At 39.2% G+C, this 15,859-nt stretch overlaps 2 protein-coding genes across 2 annotated transcripts; one reads left to right on the forward strand and one right to left on the reverse strand.

Annotated features, from left to right (window-relative positions):
- Positions 1–4,343: 4,343 nt before the first annotated feature.
- LOC148294025 (uncharacterized) lies at positions 4,344–5,217 on the reverse strand. Its single transcript, XM_088255799.1, has one exon. It carries the CDS (start codon positions 5,050–5,052, stop codon positions 4,561–4,563), a length of 492 nt encoding a protein of 163 aa, XP_088111925.1. The 5' UTR covers positions 5,053–5,217; the 3' UTR covers positions 4,344–4,560.
- Positions 5,218–9,554: 4,337 nt separating this feature from the next.
- LOC110755472 (disease resistance-like protein DSC1) lies at positions 9,555–15,859 on the forward strand. Its single transcript, XM_021956684.2, has 3 exons — positions 9,555–10,454; positions 15,158–15,328; positions 15,446–15,859. Exons 1-2 carry the CDS (start codon positions 9,555–9,557, stop codon positions 15,320–15,322), a joined length of 1,065 nt encoding a protein of 354 aa, XP_021812376.2. The 3' UTR covers positions 15,323–15,328; positions 15,446–15,859.

Genomic DNA, 15,859 nt, shown 5'->3' on the forward strand with positions numbered 1-15,859 from the left:
TTGTTTTATTGATTATAATCTTAAATTGGCCTATTCACCCTCCTCTAGGCATTTTTAATTATCCTTCAGGTAATTTCAGATGGGTTATTGGATATTTTCTAAGGTGTTAGTTCATTTTTCTCTCTTATGCTTACCCATATGTTTGGGCTCAAGAAATGGGCATGAGTTTGGTGCTCCCAAGCAGCCCAAAACTTCTACTCATTAGTCTATCAATGAGCCTCATGAACACTTGTGACCATCCATACCGCAACCCGCTCAGCAAGCCCCAAGCATTTGCATGACTTGGGCCCACTTAAGCTTATAGCGTGGCTTGGTGCCAAAATAAAGCTTTTTTCGCTTGGCGTTGCACGTTGCTTGGCGTGTTTGTGCTTGAGCTTTCCCGTATTGTAGTGGGTTATAACCGGGCTAAACAGTGCTTGACGGGACAGTAAGCGCGGGTTCATAGAACCAATACATTTTACAACCTTGTTAAGACCTCTTTGCAAAGCTTGTTGGGTGTTTGCTTGGCGTGGCATGTGGACCATAACTTGCGCAAGCGCATACGACAAATTCTTGCATACCCAAGTCAGGCTTCTTTCCTGGTTAAGTGTTGTATTTGACTAGAAATATATTTGGACCCAGCCTTGGATCTTTTGGGCCTGAACACCATGCAATATATAAAGTGTTAAATATTGCAGTAAATCATTATAAATAATTGATCATGATGTGTTTAATATTTTTTCATTAATTACTACATATTTTCTACATTCACAGTGTTTGTCAGCTTACTATATAATCAACTTAAATCAGTTAAATTGACCATGCAATGCAATTCCTTCCCTCTTTTTTTGGGTGATAAAATAATAGATAATTGACTAAATACACATCTTCTAAGGTTTGAATCAAAATTTCCAAGTTTTTCTTACAATTTATGTGGTTTTTATTCAATTTTTAACAATGTTGACATTTTCCTGATATTACCATCGATATTTCCGCATTTTTGAACTACCGATATTTCCAAAACCCCCAATATTTTAGACCTTCGTTTTAATAGCTTCATTTGTTTTTTGTTAAGGTCCACATCAACAATGTTCAATAAAATATTTGCTAATTATAGACTTCTAATCACATCTTAAGGGTTCATTATATTATCATAGGCAAGGGCGAAACTACAATCACGGCTGTGGTAGGCTGTAGTGTAATAACCTGATCCTAAATTAATATTTAATTATTAATCTATTCAAGTAAAAAACAATTTTACCTCGGGAATATTTTAATGGGTTTAAAGTTGGCTTTCTATTCGAAAAAGTACTTGGGGTTTTGGGTGGCACAGTTGCGTAGAGTGCATCGATATTTTAAGTGTAGTTGAAAACTGATTTTTTTGGAAAGTTGATATAAGAGTCGAAAAATGGATTTGTGGAATAAGGGAAAATTTACGATAAGTTTCAGAATATAGTTTTCGAAGCCACCATTAGAGTACTCCCCCCAGTTGCCTTTGAAACAGTTTTATCATTTACAATAATGCCCCACGAGTTTCGAAGACGCCTGAACCGTGTGGTACGAGGATGTGTGTTCTTGGGCTGACTACATGTCCCCCTAGTTCTGTGAGGATTGTGGCTCAAGTTGACTTTGTGTCTCCGAGGCCTGCGAGGATTGCGACTCGGGTTGACTTTGTGTCTCCGAGGCCTGCGAGGAATGCAGCTCGAGTTAACTTTGTGTTTCCGAGGCCAGCGAGGATGTGTCACATTATGTGACACAAGGAATTGACGGTACATTATTGGAATTGACATAAAATTTGGGGAATTGACGGATCATGAATTGGTGTACGCCTAGGTGGAGAGTAATTAAGTTTTGAGATGTTTTAAACTAAAATTGAGAATTTTATCTGGGTATTTGTGGGCGAAGGTTTTTAGTATATGATTTCCTGCTTAAGAGACAGGGATTAAGAGTTTTCTAAGCTTTAAGGATTGTGTATAATACACGATTATTTTCTTAAGTGAAGTTGTATTTTATCATGTTGTTACTTAACTTTATATACTCGTTCTTTTCCTTTATGTGCTTTTTTCCAATTAAAAGGTTATTCTCCTTTTATTATTTTCTTTTCCTTTTCAATTTCTTTTCACATTTGATTTTGCATAACGGAAGGTAAACATAAAAGTTGAATATGTAACTTGTCATAAAAACAAAGAGAAAGAACTACGTATGGCTTGATCCCTTTGAAAGGGTACGTAAGCAACCTAGAGTTACTCGGTGTAACCACAAGATTAAGTGCTGAAAGTTTGTTTAGTTGGATTTTAATGGAAGTTGATAAAGGATTCATATTATTCTAAGAGTTGAGTTCTTATTGAAAGGGTGGAATGTTTTATTTGATCTATGGAGGCCTAAGGCCATTCCCTTTTTTTTTTGTCTTATGCATGCTGAACGTTTGGGATTTGTTTTTCAATGTTAATTGTATACTTATAGGTGGAAAGTGATTGGGAAACGAGCATTTTATAGGGGAGACTCTGTCGAAATTCCTGCAGAAGTCTAACTTGAAAAAGAATTTTGAGGCTTAGTTAGAAGGGCAATTTGGTCAAGTGTGCCTGGCACCTTCTAGGTGTCGGACACGCACAGGGTTCGGCTCAGGTTCCAAAGCAGAATTTGGGTCAGGTCCTGTCATGTAGCCTAGGAAAGCTTTGAAGAAAAAAATATTACCTATATCTATATGGCTCACCAAGTTTGCTGCCTTTTATTTTGATCCAATCCTCCAATCAAATTGACCGAATCATGCAATGGCTTAGTAGCCTTGGTTTTGTTTTTCTTCCCCTCGAAGCATGCATCCTTTTGCTTTTTGTTGTTGTTGTTGTTGGCAAAGTCAATAATCGTTTTTTCCCCCAAAATAAAAAGGGAAAGCTTCTTAATATTGTACTCAAAGTCTTTCAACTCACAATTACAGATCATAGTAGGTAATTAAAACTCATAGATGGGAAGATGCTTTCAAAAACGGAACAGTGACCTAATTATATTGCATGTATCACATTTATTGATCATACTTATTTTTACAGAGAATCCATTTGTATAATATAAGAGGTCATCTGTGAATCTCACATCTAAAGAGATTTTATCAATAATATGATATTACTTTAGCTATAAAGTAAAAGTTGAAAGTAAGTGTAGAATTTTTGGGCAATTTACTTGATGTAACAACTCAAATTGAAAGATTCTTTAGAAAAGGGGAAACAAAAAACCAGAATCCTAAGTAGCAGTTTCCCTTAAAAAATCAGAAATAATTGTGTTTCACACATTGCCCTGCTTAACGATATAGAGACATAAGACAGTTTGGCTTGATGTTTACCATACCTACAAAATTACAAACACATGTGACATATAAAACATTAAGTTGAATGCAAAAAGGTACAAGAATTGGTGGTATAACAACTATACTCGCATGATCTCAGTAGGGTTCCATACTATCAAAATGTTGTAACTTGCAAGCAGTCTCATAGCAAGCCCTGGTAGTCGAAATGCCATGAAAAAAAGAGAGTAGATTTTGTCGAATTTTTAATTAAAAAAATTGGCCTAAAAATTAGGCCTAGTCATTTATGTTTCATAAGTCCATGCCTGCCGAGTTCTCCATCTCTTCTCTCAAGAAGTGCCACAACAAACTGAGCATCAGCTCCTCAATCTCTCACCAAATGGTGCACGGCTTGCACAATACTGACTGATGCTCTCTCCCTTATATAGACAAGTGCAGCAGTGGAGCATGTGAAGGGCTCCAGCTCCCTCCCATGTGCGAAAGTGAAGACGACAAAAAAATCCCACTCTCCCTTGTCTCACTCACGGCAACTTATACATCAGAAAAGCAAAAGTCCCACACATTATTGAAGTGCTCAATGAAAAGAATGCCCGAAACCATACGTTAGGCACCATGATTTGTTGCATTTCCCCACTTGCCCTTGCCTTTTCCTTTCTCCAAAGTGGTCGCCTAAAGGGAAAAGTAGAAAAAATAATTTGGGCCAATGTTCCAACATCATATTGGTTACAAGAACTCTTAATAAACCTGGAGAATTGCTGAAACAAATTAAATCTCATTCTCGACATGATTTTGGTACCAATATTAATCTTTTGTTACTTCATACTTGGTAGAAGTTTTCACCAGGGATTTCTGACCTTTTGGCCTGATCTTCAAGGCTAAGTAGCTCATTGGAATCGAAATTCCCGAGGTAGCCGTACTTTAGAAACTTGGGTCAATGTAGAATGAAATTGCTAAAATTGCAAAATGTTTGAAACTCAAGAACCAACTAACCAACATACTTTCAAAAGAAAATTGAACAAAAGAATGGTTTGTCTGCTGAAAAATGACAGATATCCTACAGAGGGAGTGATTGATCATGAAAAAAACACACATCAATATATACTTTAAAAGGTAGACATAATAACCACTTATAAGTTCATCACATAAGAAAGAGAGAGAAATACTTCACGCTGACAGATATAGCAGGAGATTACTCCAAGTAAATATAAACAAGCTTAGACACATAAACTTTCAAGACACTTATCAAAAGAACTGATACCAAGAATTCCCCCAGTGAGCATGAAAATCTAATAATAGTCAATACGTTTGCTGTAGGACTTGGTTACACTCTTGTAAGGAGAAGCAGACTTCTGGACCTTCACTTGAGTCTTGTTAGGACAAGCACACTTATTGCACTTCACTTGGGTCTTTGTAGGAGTAGGAGAAGCAGACTTTTTCACTTGGGGCTTGTTAGGGTAAACGGATTTCTTGACCTTCACCTGGGTCTGGCACTCAGTGGTAAACCCTAGCTCCTTGTTCACATGTTTGGCAGTGGAGGTGTACCTTGCCTCTTGTTTGTAACCCAAGCCACCAGTGCTCTTGTCCACAAACTTTCCAGCCTTGCAGCTCCCAGTAAAGCTGCTTGATCCTCCACCATAAGCATGTTTGTATGAATATCGATCTTTGATTTGAACTTGTTGAGACTCATAGAGCTGTGAAGAAGATGATCCCTTGCTCAAAGGAATCAACTGTAGGTAGCCAACAAAAGCAGCAGGCTGTGAATCAGGCTTCTTCGGCATGTTTGATTGTGTGCTTTTTGATAGAAAGTGGGTTGTGAACTTGAAATGGGGTTTTGTTGGCCTCCCTACTTATAATAAGCTAGCTTTCTGAAATTTTCCTTTTTATTATTTTTGGCTAGAGATTTTTTTATTTAGGGGTGCCGTGTTCATGTTTCGTGTATTATTGATGTACTGATGATAGCTTTAGGGTCATATTATATATTGCAAGAATCTTTAGGCATCAGATTCAAATCATGTCGTTCTTTTAGCTTTTGGTGAATGTCATCATATAGAGGTCCCAAATTTTATGGGCTTGAGCTGGATCAGGCCGGGCTTTAATTAGGAGAGAGAAAATAACAGATTGGGAAACCGAGGCCCACATCATAGCTGGGTTTGAAATTTCCCACCGGGCAGCCTACTTTGTTTTTCCCTTCTTTTTTCCTTTATATATATATATATATATATATATATATATATATATTTTTTTTTTTTTTAAAAAAAAAAAATCTCTTTTTCCATTTTTTTACTTATTGTTGAACAATAACTGTCTAACATTTAATCCTCTAATTTTTAAGTTGCAACCTAACAACAAAACAAATACATAATAAAATCTTCAATTACAATCCAAATGAAAGAGAGCAAATTCAAAACAACAATTTGCATAAAAATAATAAATTAAATATAAATTAAATATCATTTCATCCCCTCATGCATATAACTAACTAACTAACAGGTCCTTCACACTGTCTCTATCTCTGCAAAACGACCCCTTTCATGTCATCAAATTAACAGACTTTTGAGTGGAGTGAGGGGCAATATGGGACATCAAACTTTGGTCAAAGTGGTAAAATGACTCACTTTAACTTGCATGAGGTTAAATGAGACTTGATCATAATTTCAAAGGCATTACAGTAAATAAGCTTTTAAGCTATTAAAGATAAAATTGGAATAGAATATTTAAAAGAATAAGAAGAGCATTAAAATGTGGACCGGCCTATCACAATAATCTATCACACATGATTGGAAAAACCAATTTAAAACATGGAGGATTGCATGGACATTGATATCTATGCACAGGGACTTTTTGATCATTCTCCATAATCAGAATAACCTTAATTTTTTATTTGAGAAATAACCTAAGCATTAGAGGCTCTTTGGCACACACTACACCTTTGTGCTCAAGGATTTACAATCCTTTTCTCTCTTTCGCTTGAATTTCCGGGTTAAGGGAGTAATTCTCGGAGAACTTCAAGATCCTTCACCACACGTGCTTTTTTCCTCTCTCGCGAGCACACTTTATTATTATTGTTAACACCATATGGCAAACCAAGTTTGGCAAACAGTATGTTAAGTAATTAGATTGTTTGAATGACTTATATTTACTGAAATACGGATAAATGTATAGTGCTTATATGCAGAGGCTCGAGATCCATCTAACACCATTAAGCTCATAAGAAGTAAGGCTATTCTGCTAATTTATTTTGGAATAGAACCTGAATTTCCTTGAATTTCAATCCCTTTAATTGCCCCTTTCAATTTTGATCCCTTTAATTGCCCCTCTCTCTCTCTCTCTCTCTCTCTCTCTCTCCATTGAGTATGGTTAGGATCTGTTTGGGGGTGGTCAAAATTCATCCAATCCGCCAAGGAGGAATTCCTAGTGGCGCAATTCCTAGTGGCCGAGAATTCCTAGCAGCGGAATTCCTAGCTGCTGAGAATTCCTAGCGGCCGAGGTGCTTTCTAAAAAAGGTGGCCGATGCGTTTTCTTCAAAGGCGATGGTGCCTTCTCAAAAATGCAGCCGAGGGAGTTGAAGTTCGGCTGGAGGTATGTCAGCCGAGTTCCCAATATTCGAATATTTTGAGAACTCAAAGATAGTTCAACGTAGGGCCAAGCCCAACATCCAAATATTTGGAGCTTCCATACTACCCACCTTGGCGAATGGTCAGCCAACTCTAGAATTCTAAAAACTAAAAGGGCATGAGGTTTCACCAGATGTCAAGATGAAATCTCGGAGGTCCAAGCCCAAGTCACGGATTCGTGCCCAAGATTTTTGGAGGTCAGTGTGCATGTGACGGAGGCCTCACAAGGAAAGAAATCAAGGAGGTTGATGACGATTCAGAATTTTCCAAAACGAGAGAAAATTAAGCAACCATAATATCTCTGCCGACGTGATCCACAGATTTAGGGGCTTCAAAAGGAAAGAATTTTAAGGGAATTGATCTTTGGCCATTCAATGGCTAGCCCATGGGCTTACGGACGTCTTATATAAACCTTGCTCAACGAAGGCAGAAGACACACACCATCAGACAAACAAACCTATTTTTTCATCTTGCACTTTTCTTTTCCTAGACTTAAGATTTTACTTTTCAAGCACCTAGTGTAGCGAGTTCTTTATTTTCCTAGTGTAAGTTTAAATTCTTGTTCAATTTATATTTTCTTGTCATTTTAATTCAAGTTTATTTCAATTGCTTTACTTTTCATTGTTATCGCATTTTAATTAAGTTTAATTTAGTTTATCGTTCTTATTGTTCTTATCGCTTTTATTTCGTTCTTGCTTTATTTATCGCTTTGATTTATTTTATCATACTTTAATTCTTGTCTTTACGTTTAAACGCACGTTTAGTTTAATTTCACTATTTTTACTTAAAACCCTGAAAATCACAAAAAATCCGTATGAACCCTCTCTCTCTCCCTCCCTCCCTCTCTCTTTCAATGACACTTGGCAAGAGCACCCGCTAATTTTCTTTTTTATTAAATATGTAAAGTATTTTTTATTTTATCAAAGAAACGAACTTCATTCATGTAAAAACATATTACAATTAGCAGTAATCTTGGATGCAAACTAAGTCACCTCATTAAAACCTTATCTTAAAAACCCTAGTGGGAGAAAATCTCCGGTCAAGAAAAAAAATACCACAACATCCACCATCCCAAAATGCTACCCTCTTTAGGGCACTTCCACCCATTTGCCATGGCAAGCGGCAAGGGCAAGGAAAGAGCTATTACTATTCACGTGAATAGTGGCAACCCTTGCAAAAGGTTGTGGTGTTTCCATCCATTGCCATGACAACAACTATTCACATGAGATATGAGGAGAGGAATTTGTATAGAGTTTTGGTGTGGGAAATGAAGAATATGACTAAGTATTTATTTTAAAAAAATTCTGAATTTTTTTGTAGATTTTTTTTCGATTAAAATTTGTGTTGTTGTTGATGACGTCAGCAAACCCAGGCTAGAGCACGGGCTCGTTTTGCCTGACAGCTGGTCTGGTTTTGTGGGCCCCAGCAATTGCCCTGGCGGCTTCAGCCCGCTGGAAGAAGAATTTAGGGCTTAGGCCCCCGCAGCCTGCTGGAACTGCTCTTAGCTAGTATAATCAACCGAGGTGGAGCCACATCCTCCCAAATAAACATATTCTCCACCCGTATACCAAACTGCCCCAAGGAATGAGTCACTCTGTTACCCCACTGAGGTTGGACCCCAATCTCTATTATCTGCAGTTGTACCTGGAGTTGTAACATAAGTTGTTGGATGCCCTCGACCAAATTCCCCATATTGTACCCTAAACCCTAAGATACACCCTCCTGTGAATCCGCAACTAGATGAATCCTGTACAGTATTTTCTAGGAGTATGTTTGAAATATATTTAAAAAATATAAGAAGCAATGAAAAATTTATAATTCAACTCAAATCATATAGCATAATTAAAGAAATACTATAATTTATGGAGATGTGAAGACCAAATGCTACACAGAGCTCCTACACAAACTTACTTGAGAGAACTTCAATAAAATTTGATACTTGAAACAATTCTACTACGTACAACTCACGCTTACTACCTTTGATACATTACATCACATGGATACATCAACTCCTCACATTAATCTTAACTCATAATTGCAACTTTTCATAATCATCCACTAACGCATGTACTTATTAAAGACAATAAATGTACTTATCAAAGACATTATTGATGGCTAAACTCTTATGCATCAGCCTCTGCCTTTATATATACACAGATGTACATGTACACATGCATGCATAAGAATATATTTATTATACAAATTTGGCTGTTGTACATGGTATAGGGATGGACTTCTTGCGGATTTGGTGGTATTTTTCTTAATGGAATTTATGATATTCCTGATTGGTTCCACTGTGTCGGTGGTGACAGTCTCCATGATAATTTTGTTAATCGTTGTGCCTCAAAGTGTTGGTCGTAATTTGAAAGGGTTAACTCTGTCCTCCGTTTACTCCTCAGACTCCAAACCTACAGCTCCTATTTACATCACCGTCGAAAATTTGACCAAGGGTACTGACTTGTCCGCCTATATTACATATGCCTCGGTAAGAAACACCTGTGAACTTGAAGATGACTATCTTTGGCAGGGACAGCTATCAAATGACGTGCTCAAATTGCAAGACGGTGACGATGACGTGATTGGCATTGTACCTATGGATGATTTTGTGAAGGTGAAGAGAATAGGGGTTAGTCTAGTCTAGGACAAATTTATGAACGAAAATATGAATGATTATCATCTTGGTGGGTACGTATAAACTTCGGCCATCTTTGTGGGTTAGTCAAGTGAATAATGCTTTAGCAGAACTTAACAAAATCAACGTCGCCCATGGCATCTCTGATAACCATATTTATCTTGAAAATGATAATGACATAACAAAATCACAAGACTTTTCGAAATTCCCGAATCTCGAGAAGTTGATATTGAAAGGTTGTAAGAGTTTGCTTGAGGTTCACTCATCCATTGGGGATCTAGGAAGACTTGCTTTGGTAAATCTTCAAGACTGCGAAATGCTCAAGGATCTCCCACTGAATTTCTATAGTTCCAAGTCTATTGAAACTCTTGTACTTAATGGTTGTTCAAGATTTGAAAACTTGGATGATGGCTTAGGGGACATGGTATCAATGACATGGCTCAGAGCAGATAACACAGCCATAGGACAAATACCATCTTTCATAGTAAAATTGAACAACTTGAGAGTTTCATCTGTATGTGGTGTGACAGGGTCACCGTCAACGCATCTTTTGCCCCCTTCCTTAAATGGCTCTTTAAGGGAATTAGCTCTTGCAGGCTGCAGCTTAACTGAAGATGCAATCCCTAAGGATCTCAGGAGGCTAATTTCCTTAGCAGATTTAAATCTTGGAAACAATGGTTTTCGTAGGCTACCAAGCCTCGGTGGTCTTTCAAAGCTTCAAAAATTGTGTTTAGATGACTGCATAAACCTTACTGCAATGCCAGATTTACCAACAAATTTGACAGTTCTGCAAGCGGAGACATGGCTGTCGTCGACGAGGCTCGTGGTGAAGCCCGATATGTTGTTTGGGAAGCGCGGGAAGAGTGGCCTTGTTGCTCTCAATTTGGATATGGCTCAGGTCGCCGAGTTTGTGAAGCAGCGTCTTGGCAAGGAGGTAATTGTCAAAACATAGAGAATATTGATAGGAGAGAGTGGAAAGTGTAGAGAGAATGAGAGTTGTAGAATATTTTCTGATTTTCACTTATGTTTCATTACTTACAATCAACACATATATATACAAGTTCCTAAGACATTAGTCAAGCCCCCCAAGTTAGGCAACCAACCAAGTTAGGCAACCAACCTAGTTAGGCAACCAAACATTGTAGGCTACCAAACATTGTAGGCTACCAACCTAGTCAAGCCTCCAAACATTGTAGGCTACCAAACATTGTAGGCTACCAACCTAGTCAAGCCTCCAAACATTGTAGGCTACCAACTATTGTAGGTGCCAAACTACTCCTCATTAATTGACTATTGCTAACACTCCCCCTCAAGTTGGTGCATAGATATCACCAATGCCCAACTTGATCAGTGAGTTGTGGAATACTCTGCTAGAAACTGCTTTTGTCAAAATATCTGCCAGCTGGTCTTCGGACTTGACAAACGGAAGTTGAATTTCTTTATTTTCAACTTTCTCTTTAATGAAGTGTCGATCCACTTCAACATGTTTGGTGCGATCATGTTGAACTGGATTGTGTGCAATGGATATTGCAGCCTTGTTATCACACTGTAGATGCATTCCTAATGTAGGTGCATATCCAATCTCTGTAAGCAATTTTCTCAACCAAAGAAGTTCGCAAATTCCTTTGGTCATTCCTCTGAATTCTGCTTCTGCACTAGACAAAGCAACAACATTCTGTTTCTTGCTCCTCCAAGTAACCAAGTTACCTCCCACAAATGTGAAGTACCCTGATGTTGATCGTCTATCAGTGACATTCCCTGCCCAATCTGCATCTGTATAGCCACTGATATTCAGATGACCATTTTTAGAGAACATAAGTCCTTTTCCTGGTGCGGACTTCAAATATTTAAGAATCCGAAGAACCGCATCCATATGATCTTCACTTGGACAATGCATAAACTGACTAGCAACACTTACAGCATACGCAATGTCGGGTCGGGTATGGGATAGGTAGATCAGTCGTCCCACCAATCTTTGATATCTTTCTTTGTTAGTGGGTACTTGATTGGGATATTCCCCAAGGCGGTGATTCTGAACGATTGGAGTGTCCACAGGTTTGCAATCTAACATTCCAGTTTCTGCCAATAAATCTAGAACATACTTTCTTTGTGAGAGGAATATGCCTCGCTTTGATCGAGCAACTTCAATGCCCAAGAAGTACTTGAGTCCACCAAGATTCTTCATTTCAAACTCATTTGCCAAACATTTTTGTAGTTGAGAAATTTCCTGCATATCATTCCCAGTAATAATCATATCATCGACATAAATGATTAGAGCCGTTACCTTTCCTCCCTTGTGTTTTAAGAACAGAGTATGGTCAGAATTACTCTGCTTAAAACCATATTTCTTCATTGCCAAGGTGAAACGCCCAAACCATGCCCGGGGAGACTGCTTCAATCCATATAATGCCTTTTGTAACCTGCACACTACATTAGCATGAGTAGATGTAACATATCCTGGTGGGATATCCATGTAGACTTCTTCTGTGAGTTCTCCATGAAGAAAGGCATTCTTCACATCAAATTGGTGGAGAGGCCAATCAAGATTTGCTGCAATGGACAAGAGCACTCGAACAGTGTTAAGTTTTGCAACAGGAGCAAAGGTTTCTTCATAGTCAATACCGTATGTTTGTGTGTATCCCTTTGCCACAAGCCGTGCTTTGTAACGTTCAATTGACCCATCAGCATTGTATTTCAAAGTGTAAACCCATCTGCATCCGACAGTCCTTTTTCCATGAGGCAAGTTCTCCAGTGTCCATGTGTGATTTTTGTCAAGAGCATGCATCTCCTCTTTCATTGCCTGAACCCATTTTGGATCCTTCAATGCCTCACTCACTTTGGTTGGAATATGAATTGCGGATAACTGGTGTACAAAGCCTTGGAGGGGTGCAGATAATTTTTCAGCAGAAACATAGTTTGCTATTGGATACTTTGATGCTTTGCCATTATCCGGTGAATACCGAATTGGCGGTTTTCCACGGTTCTGTCTATCAGGCAATTGATATCTAACAGGTTTATCAACTAAAGCAGTAGATGTAGTAAAATCACGTACCTCAGGATTATTCTCAGGAGATTGATCAGCGGGTACTGAGATGTGAGGGGGGTCTTCATCAGTCTCGGTGGTGAAATATGAAGAGATATCGTGTTCTTGACAGGGGAGCGACCTGTCGCTGGGCTCCTGGCGACCGGTCGCTTGTGGGCAGGTTCGAACTCTAGCTTCAGAATTTTCTGGCGACCGGTCGCTGGGCTCCTGGCGACCGGTCGCTTTTGGGCAGGTTCGAAAATCTTCTTCAGGATTTTCTGGCGACCGGTCGCTGGGCTCCTCGTGACCGGTCGTTTTTGGGCAGGTTCGAAATTCTTCTTCAGGATTCTCTGACGACCGGTCGTTGGGCTCCTGGCGACCAGTCTCCTGGCTCCTGTTCCGAAATTCAACTTCATTGCTTGGGTTTGTTTTGCTCCAATCGTCAGGTCCTTGAATTCCCAGAGCCTCTTTGTTCATTGTTACTATTTGTATGCCTCTTTGAGGCGGAGAGTTGGACATCGGATCATGGAAGAACATCTCCGACTCCATAAAGGTGACATCCAAAGTGACATACGTACGACGGCTGGAGGGGTGATAACACCGGTATCCTTTCTGATGAGCAGCATAGCCTACGAAAACACATCTGAGAGCACATGGATCAAGTTTGCCACGTTGATTCTTATGAAGGTGGACGAATGCCACACAACCAAAGACTCGGGGCGGAAGCATTTGAACGGAGGGCAAGGGCCCATGTTGGGCAAGTGCTTGTATGGGAGTCCGGAAGTCTAAAACTTTGGAAGGCATTCGGTTGATGAGGTAGACTGCGGTGACTATAGCATCATCCCAATGGTGACGAGGAACATGAGCTCCAATCAGAAGGGCTCGTGCTGTTTCAAGGAGGTGTCGGTTTTTCCGTTCCGCAACACCATTCTGTTGTGGTGTTTGAGGACAAGTCGTCTCATGAATCATGCCGTGCATCTGGAAGTATGTTTGAAAGTCGTGATTGACATATTCGCCCCCATTGTCGGAGCGAAGAACTCGGATCTTGGTAGAGAACTGAGTTTCAATCTGTCTGTGGAAAGACTGAAATATAGTAAACACTTCATTTTTGTTCTTTATCAAGTACAACCATGTCATACGAGTACAATCATCCACAAATGTCACAAACCACCGAAAGCCAGAATGAGAAGTTATAGGTGAGGGCCCCCAAACATCAGAGTGAATTAACTTAAACGGAGTAGTACTCTTACTTGAACTCAACGAGTAGGGCACACGGTGACTTTTAGCCAAAATGCAAATGTCACATTTGAAGTCGGAGTCCTTGATATCTGATAATAAGTTTGGTAGAATATGCTTCATATATCCAAAGGATGGATGCCCCAATCGACGGTGCCACAACCAGACTTGCCTTTGTTTGATATCATGTGTCACATTGTGAGCCATGCCTGTACTGAGATCCTCCATATAATATAGCCCCTCTCTCATAGTACCACGACCAATAATCTCCTTAGTGTGAATATCCTGAAGTAAACAAAAACTTGGGTAGATTAATACACAACAATTCAATTGTTCAGTAATCTGACTAACTGACATTAACTTATTTGATAGAGATGGAACAAGTAAAGTATTAGATAATGAAAGAGAGGATGAGAGAGCCACAGTGCCAGCCCCTGTCACAGGAGAAGTAACTCCATTGGCATTAGCAATACTAGTTCGTCTGGGTTGACTAGTACTCAGAAAATCATCAGGATCAAATGTCATATGATCGGTTGCGCCAGAATCAATTATCCAGCCCGTTGAATTTCTATCATCCGAAGTATGGAATACATGGCCAGAGTCACCACTTGCAGCTTCATATCTCTTTTGATCTTTTTCATATCGTGTAGTTTCAGTCGGTGTCGAGGTCTGGATCATTGGGGTCGGTTGGTTGGGTTGGCGACAACACCTAGTCCAGGTGAGGCCAATCGGTCGGGTCGGTGTTTGGGTCGGGATTGGTTTCGTCAATGCTTCTAGGTAGGTAGGTTGAGAAGAGTTGGTGGTGCTATTTTCAGCAGGGAAAAAAACATCTTCCCCCATGGAGGTAGCGAAGATTCAAAACAAGAGTCAGCAATTCCAAGATCGCTGCTCTGATACCATGTCAAAACATAGAGAATATTGATAGGAGAGAGTGGAAAGTGTAGAGAGAATGAGAGTTGTAGAATATTTTCTGATTTTCACTTATGTTTCATTACTTACAATCAACACATATATATACAAGTTCCTAAGACATTAGTCAAGCCCCCCAAGTTAGGCAACCAACCAAGTTAGGCAACCAACCTAGTTAGGCAACCAAACATTGTAGGCTACCAAACATTGTAGGCTACCAACCTAGTCAAGCCTCCAAACATTGTAGGCTACCAAACATTGTAGGCTACCAACCTAGTCAAGCCTCCAAACATTGTAGGCTACCAACTATTGTAGGTGCCAAACTACTCCTCATTAATTGACTATTGCTAACAGTAATTGCCATCCGATTTTTTATTTTTCTGATTTTGATCGTTTGTTGCGAACCCAATTGTTCAAGATTGAATTTTTGGATGTTTTGTTTGATGGGTTTTGGGTGAATTTGGAAAAAGGTTGAGATGGGAGGCTGTAAGGCGCCTATAACGACGTTTATACGTACTATAGTGGAGCCATTTATGCCTCATGATCAAGAATTTTACCTTTCGATTGTTTCTGAAAGGCTTGGATCCACTTTGAGCTTTTCGGAGTGTGGAGGAATTGAAATTGAAGAGAACTAGGACAAGGTATTGCAAATTTGTGTCTTTCATTTTGGTCTCTTTGAGTGTTGGAATTAGGATGGTGTTTTCTGCTTGGTGTTGGGTGCTAATTGCTGTATATATGTTTGTTTTGATGTTTTATAGGTTAAGACTATATTTCTTCCGACCGAGAAATCTTTGACAAATGAAGCTTGTGCTCCACTGATTGCCACTCTTCCATTGGAAGTTTGCTTCGTACTCTTCTTTCTCGTGTATATTCTTGTTAAGCTTGAAGTTATGTTGCTGCAAATGCGTTAGCATGCAGTAAAGATGAGCATATAGCTCAAGAATGTGGACTGTTTGAGTATGAAGACCAAACGAAACCACCGGACTATTTCAAATTGAACTTGTTGACTGGCTACAGCAGCATTAAGATATAGTTGTAGATCGAAGTCTGTTAGCATAAAGAGCATGAGTTTCGTAGGTATATTTCTTGTGTATTGCCCTTTAATCATGTTACTATGTTTCTATTTGATTTCAGCATTTTATTGGGACTTCTGTCTTATCTATTATGGTGTG

The sequence above is a fragment of the Prunus avium genome, chromosome 6 (assembly GCF_965620075.1).
Source record: "Prunus avium chromosome 6, drPruAviu1.hap1.1, whole genome shotgun sequence".
In the NCBI taxonomy this organism is placed as follows: Eukaryota; Viridiplantae; Streptophyta; class Magnoliopsida; order Rosales; family Rosaceae; genus Prunus; species Prunus avium.

Bases quoted from the DNA above. Each gene is read 5' to 3' on its own strand.
- LOC148294025 (XM_088255799.1), bottom strand. From the start codon at position 5,052: ATGCCGAAGAAGCCTGATTCACAGCCTGCTGCTTTTGTTGGCTACCTA.
- LOC110755472 (XM_021956684.2), top strand. From the start codon at position 9,555: ATGATTATCATCTTGGTGGGTACGTATAAACTTCGGCCATCTTTGTGG. The intron at 10,455-15,157 runs GTAATTGTCAAA...ATTTGGAAAAAG, and splicing joins AGCAGCGTCTTGGCAAGGAG to GTTGAGATGGGAGGCTGTAA.